General features: G+C 34.0%; 1 protein-coding gene across 1 annotated transcript; it reads left to right on the forward strand.

The window, feature by feature from the left end:
- Nucleotides 1-3105: 3105 nt before the first annotated feature.
- LOC124825637 (SGNH hydrolase-type esterase superfamily protein) lies at nt 3106-5921 on the forward strand. The gene is made up of 6 exons (XM_047298299.2): nt 3106-3689; nt 3862-3989; nt 4090-4216; nt 4421-4533; nt 4665-4914; nt 5066-5921. Exons 1-6 carry the CDS (start codon nt 3464-3466, stop codon nt 5281-5283), a joined length of 1062 nt encoding a protein of 353 aa, XP_047154255.2. The 5' UTR covers nt 3106-3463; the 3' UTR covers nt 5284-5921.
- Nucleotides 5922-6695: the final 774 nt, after the last annotated feature.

Below are 6695 nucleotides of genomic sequence, written 5' to 3' on the forward strand. Positions count from 1 at the left end.
ATTTAAAATATGCTCTTTTATTACAATCAAAATTTTGTTTATCAACAAGCTTTCTTCGTATAGAAAATTACTTCCAAACTCTATAACTCGAAAGTAATTTAAAAATAAAATATAATTTTAGGATTCTACAATCCAAAAACTTCTTTATACAAAATATGACTTCCAGTGTAATTCGGAAGTCAAAAGTATCTTCCAAATTATGCAGTACATAAACTTTTTCTAAGCAAAAGGTAACTTTTAGGTACAATTCAAAAAATATTTTCAACTTCCATATTTCATAATCTAATATGTTTTTGGATTGTAAAGTCTAGAAAAAACTTTAAACAAGAAGGAAAAAGTGAAGATTTTTCCTAGGTGTACGAAATTGAGATCCATTTTTTTGTTTAGGCTATATGGTTGGGTTGGGTCAGAGCTCAACATTTTGAAATCGATCAACCTTTTATTTTTTTACAAATGAAACAAGTTAAACAAAGAAAACTATGCTTGTTAAACAAAGAAAACCATGCTTGTTAAACAAAGAAAACTATGCTTGGTAGCTTAATGCAATTTTATTGTGCTATTTGTGTTTTACCTAATAATGATTTTTTTAATAATTTTTTTACATTAAGAAAATTATTGTATACAATCAAATTCAAAGTAAATAATTCTTCATTTTTGTTTTAGATTATCTAAATGAAGACAATGATTGCACAATCACAATATTATCCATTAAATCTAGACATGGAGCATGCCTAAAATAGAAATGAACTATATAATTAGAGTTGTCTTAAGCCCACTTCACAATGGTTTTGATCAACATTGGAGCCCCAAAAAAACCTCCACAAAATGAAAAAAATTAACATGGGCAATAAAAGTTTCATGGTTTAAGGTTAAATCATGGGCAATTAGTATTAGTGAGTCTTAGGTAAAGATACCCTAGGTTAAGTCGGGATCAACAAGTAAGTCGTTCAGTTTTAATCCAAGTCAGGTTGCGTTTAGGTCAAGCCAAGCTTGATAGAGTTCGAGTCAAGTTACATATACCTCATGCTAAGTCGAGTAGCCTAAATCGAAGGTTGAGAAAAGTTGCCCCATGCCTTAGAATAAAGATAAGTTTACCTGGCTTGAAGGTTAAGTCGAATCAGCTCAAACACAGGCCAAAGGTCAAGTTGATTCGGCTCAGGCTGAATAGGTTGAAGGTCGAGTCATATCAACTAAGTTGAAGAATCAAGTTGAGTCGACCTAGGTTGAAAGTCGATGCGAGTCGGCTTGTACTAAATATTGAGCCAAGTTAGTCAGGGATAATGTCAAGGTGAGTCAACACGGGTCAAAAGTCGGCCCAAGTCGAATGTTGAGTCAATTTAGGGTTGAAGGTCGAGCAAAGTTTGTCAAAGTTGAAGGTAAACCTAAATTAGCCCGGGTTAAAGATCAATTTGAGTCAAACGTACTAAAGAACTAAGTTGAGTCATCCTTTGTCAAAGGTTGAGTTAAGGCGACTCGAAGAAGAGTAGCGTAAACCAGAATTCAAGCCTAGTTTGCCTAGGTCGAGCAATCTAGGTCAAAGGTCTAATAAAGCTGGTTAGGATTAAATTTCAACTCAAGTCAGCTTGAGCTTAAAGCCAACCCTAGTTGGCCGAGTCGAAGGTCAACTTGAGTTGGTCTTGTTGAAGCTCGGCCTAAGTTAACCCGACCTGAAGGTTAAACATGATCAACTCAGGTTAAAGGTTGACTTGAGTTAGCTTTCGTTGAAGGTCGACCTAAATCAATTAAGTCAAAGAATTGAGTCAAGTAAGTCTGTGTTGAAGTTCGATCCATGTCAACATGAGTCAAGAGACTCAAGTTGAAGGTTGAGTCAAGTCGATTAAATCTAATGGTCAATCTGAGTAGGCTAGTCGACTTAAGTCAGCTAGGCACAAGAATCGACTTAAGTCGAAGGTCGAGCAAAGTTAACCAATATCGAAGGTCGAGTCAAGTTAACCAATGTCGAAGGTTGAGCCAAGTTAACCAATGTCGAAGGTCAAATTGAGTTAGTCCAAGATGAAGGTTAAGACTTGTGGACTTGGGTTGAAAGTCGAATTAGGTTGCTTAGGATCGAAAGTTGAGATGAATCATCCCAAGATGAAAGGTAGAGTCAAGTCATTTTAGGTCGAAGGCTTAACCTTTCTGCATGAGCTAACTCACCTTGACCTTCATCTTAGACTAACTCAATTTAGCCTTTGACACGAATAGACTCAACCCACGTTTAACCTATAGGGATAGTTTTGTATTTAAGAATTAGTTAAAGTCTTATAATGGATTAAAACTCACATTTATCTTAACCCTAATTTACTTTAAGAAGAAGCTTTGAAACTTAATTTTTTTTAAACTCTGTGTTTGATGAACTAACAAAATAAAAACTTATTTAAGAGTAGATTAAAATTGACTCATGGGTCATGAATCAAATTAGCACCTGATACTCCTAAATATCATATTGAAGGAATATTATGAACGAACAAAGAAATGTAAAATTATAAACAAGAGCTATTAAGATAAAATAAAAAAGACAAGACATAAAATTGAAAAAGAAAACATATCTTTCAATCTAGTTTGCCTTTATTCATTAAAATTCTATTTTTGTACATAGTAAATAAAATTTCATTTTTACAAACAGGGACTTACCCAAAAATGAAATAGATGCATATATTTACTATCGGTTCTACAACAATTGCTTATATTCCTCTGTAAAATATATTTGTTCGATTTTAATCTTTATTTCTCTCTTTCTTTTTATGACATTTTCTCAAAAATAAAAATAAAAATAAATACAAACTCCTCCTTAATGTCAAAGAAGCACACGCATGACACTGGTGCTAAAAGAAAGATACAATGATTTGCTTGTTGTTTTTCTAATATTAATGCAGACTTGGTTTTGAAATATCCAAAGCCGTAGAAAATTGACATTAACTAAGCATAAAATCACCTTAGTTAAACCAAGCAGAATAAGAGGTCAAGCCTAATTTTAAGCAAACTTTCGTTACATTAAACAGAAAATACATATATAGTTGGTAAACAATATTGAATATAATTCTCACTAGCTTATTCACATATTTCTAAATTTTCTTTGACAAAGAGGATTTGCTTGTCCTTCAATTAACCTTCGGCAAGTAAAAGAATTGAGTGAGACACCAAACAGAAAATGCAACACGAATGTGTGCCCGTGCGCCATTTAAAGTAGTGAATCAGTAAAAGCTAACATTGCTGACTCTAATGTTCTTTGTTGGCCAACTCCTCTTAAAGAGAATCCAACCACTAAGTTTTATGATTTTATCACAATAAGAAGAGATAAACCATTCAGTTTCAATGTCAATGTGGTTTGGAAAATAAGCAACTAACACGCATGCTTGAAGAATTGACACAACAGTGCAGAACTTGAATGCAATACTGCTATAAAAACCATGACTCAATTCTATATGTTCAGCAGTAGAAGGTTGAAAAAACAAATCTGCCAATGTCAAGGCTGGTTTTTGCTGCTTGTATCTTCTCTATGGCAGCAATTGCTCTAGCAGCTGCTCCTGTAACATACATATTTGGTGACTCCTTGACAGATGTTGGGAACAATAATTTTCTGCAATATTCTTTAGCCAAATCTAATTATCCTTGGTATGGAATTGACTATAGTGGTGGTCAAGCTACTGGAAGATTCTGCAATGGGAGGACTATTGGTGATTTCATATGTATTTTCTGCAACTCAACTTTTTCCTGTTTTTGTTTTCATGTCTATCAGTAAAAATGTGACACACTGGTTTGAAGATAGTCAATGATAATATTTTGAGATGTGACTGCAAATGCTATTTAACTACCTAGCAATGTTTTGATGGGGTCTTGTTTATTTATGGCTTTTTGCAGCTGCAAAACTTGGAATTCCATCACCACCAGCTTATCTGTCGGTGACTCAAAATGTTGATACCTTACTCAAAGGAGTAAACTATGCATCAGGTGGGGCAGGAATTTTGAATGATACGGGACTTTACTTTGTAAGCATACAATCTTCAAGCCCTCAGAATCCTATTTACAGATTATAACTTGAGTGGCTTCGGCTTATCTAACTTATTCTCTATCTTTTGATTATTATAGATTCAGAGGTTATCTTTCGATGATCAAATCAACAATTTCAAGAAAACAAAAGAAGTAATCACAGCAAACATAAGAGAGGTGGCTGCCAACAAGCACTTCAATGAGGCCACATACTTCATTGGGATTGGTAACACTACACACGCAAAAATAGTCTATCTTGCACTTCTATTATAAATACACTTCTATTGTAAATAAACAATATGCGAATTTCACTAATAAAATTTTAACTCTGACTAAAATCTGCTTTTAAAGAGGAATCTGAACTTTGTTCTACTAATATTGCTTTGAATGTTAAATCCTTTGATTTCCCATGTCCTGCAATCTTTGTCAGGCAGCAATGATTACGTCAACAATTTCTTGCAACCCTTTCTGCCAGATGGCCAACAATACACTCATGAAGAGTTCATAGAGCTCTTAATCTCAACCTTAGATCAACAACTTCAGGTAAAAATCAATGCAGAACTTTATACAATATCTGAACAAACTATGTTCTAGTAAGAAATACTTCTTCACATCAGTATCATCATATATCTACATATAGTTCAATCAACTACTAAAGAAACTGATTATACCAGAGTCTTTATCAACTGGGAGCACGAAAAATAGTTTTCCATGGCTTAGGTCCACTCGGTTGTATTCCATCGCAGAGGGTCAAATCCAAACGTGGCCAATGTCTAAAGCGAATCAATGAATGGATTCTGCAATTCAACTCAAATGTACAGAAGCTAATCAACAGACTTAATCTTCGTCTTCCGAATGCAAAGTTCATTTTCGCAGATACTTACCCGTTAGTTCTTGACTTGATCAATAATCCCTCCACTTACGGTAATAATTTGACATCTCTTCTATTTAATATCATAAAAAAACATGGCTATGGTATGACTAAAAAATATTTCAACCCACTTAGTTAACATGAAATCATGTGGCATTTTTTTCTGGCTGTACATAACAAATTTTTTAATTAACGATTTAGCAGGTTTTAAGGTTTCAAACACGTCATGTTGCAACGTAGACACGAGTATTGGAGGTTTGTGTTTGCCAAACTCAAAGGTCTGCAGAAACCGCCATGAGTTTGTATTTTGGGATGCCTTCCATCCATCAGATGCAGCCAATGCTGTTCTTGCAGAAAAGTTTTTCTCCCTTCTCTTCACATCAGTTAAGACTGCAGCACCAACTCCTTCTCCAACACCCTAAATTCTCTCCAATCCATTGAACTGTAGCACCATATAAATATACTTTACATTGTAACACTATAATGCCTCATGGTGTTAACTAATACCAATTTAAAACTATAACTGATATTAGGGTCGCTGTAGAAATACACCTTACTATTTCAACATACAAGAGTTCTAACGCAAAAATACAGAGAAACCATATGTAATACTTTCTATCTAGACTTCATTCGAATGGGTAAATCTAGTTTAAAATTTCAAAATCACGTGCAGTTATTTGGTTACTTCTAAAATTTAAAACTTAATATTTAGGAATGATATTTTATTATCAAGAAAATAAAATAAAATAAAATAACCAATTTTATATAATTTTTGAAGTTGAAGGACAAAATTCTTCAATTAAAAATTTTGGAGACCAAAATCAAATTGGATAAACAGTACAAGACTTGAATAAACAATAGCCACCATGAAACAAATAAACAACTGAAAATTACAAGGGAATCAAAAACTAAATTCAATGACATAAAGAGTAGGTGTAGTGATTGATTGCTCTCAGTTGAAAGGCCAGTTTTTTCTACATGAGAAAACTTGAGATAGGTAAAGATCCCTCCAATTTAAGCTGAGTCCCTTGAAGTGCTTGAAAAAGCCCTCTCCCGATCTCTAAAAGAAAAGGTAACCAAATACCTCTTAAGTTAGAAGTCGAAGTCACCAGGCCAAACCAAGCACAATAAGATCACATCAAATCTTAAAAGGAAATGACCCCTAAAGCCCCATCCAGCATCTCTTCGGTGTGGTTAAAGCAAAAGAATCATCATCGAGCAATCACATACATATTTATACACCCAGATAAAAAAAACATAAAAAAGAATAACACAAAATAATTAAAGCCAAACAAAGATGCAAATTTGACCACGAATCCGTCAATTTTAGGAAATAATAATCGAAGCCGAAAAGAATATAAGAACTAAAAAGAAAAATCTTCGCTGGCTAATGATTTCTTAATTTTAGAAAACGATAACCGAGACCCAGAAAATAGAAGAGCGAAATCTGTACAAAAGATTAGACATTGTGAATCCTACGAGAAATAGCAAAAATCCATTAAAATTGGGACTATGCCAGTCCATTGAGGAACCTTTCAATTTCGCATCTGTTCGTATCACCTGTTCCACTGCAAGAGAAACAGGCAATCATAGTAGATGCAGCTTACTAACAGAAAGAAATGTTGATTGAAGAGAGAAAATTTAGAGAAGAGATACTTAGGGCTATGAAAAATTATGAGATAGGATAATACAGAGAAAGTGAGCGGAGAAAAGGAGGGGTCTTGACGTTGATTTATATATCCCCTATTGAACTAGGGTTTGGTTAAAATTACCAATTTGCCAGTGTAACGGTAAAGCCACGAAGCCAGGAGAGAAGAACTACACGTTCCCACTA

This window comes from Vigna umbellata, chromosome 1 (genome assembly GCF_029865625.1).
Source record: "Vigna umbellata cultivar VRB3 chromosome 1, Vumbellata_1.0, whole genome shotgun sequence".
NCBI classification, from domain to species: Eukaryota; Viridiplantae; Streptophyta; class Magnoliopsida; order Fabales; family Fabaceae; genus Vigna; species Vigna umbellata.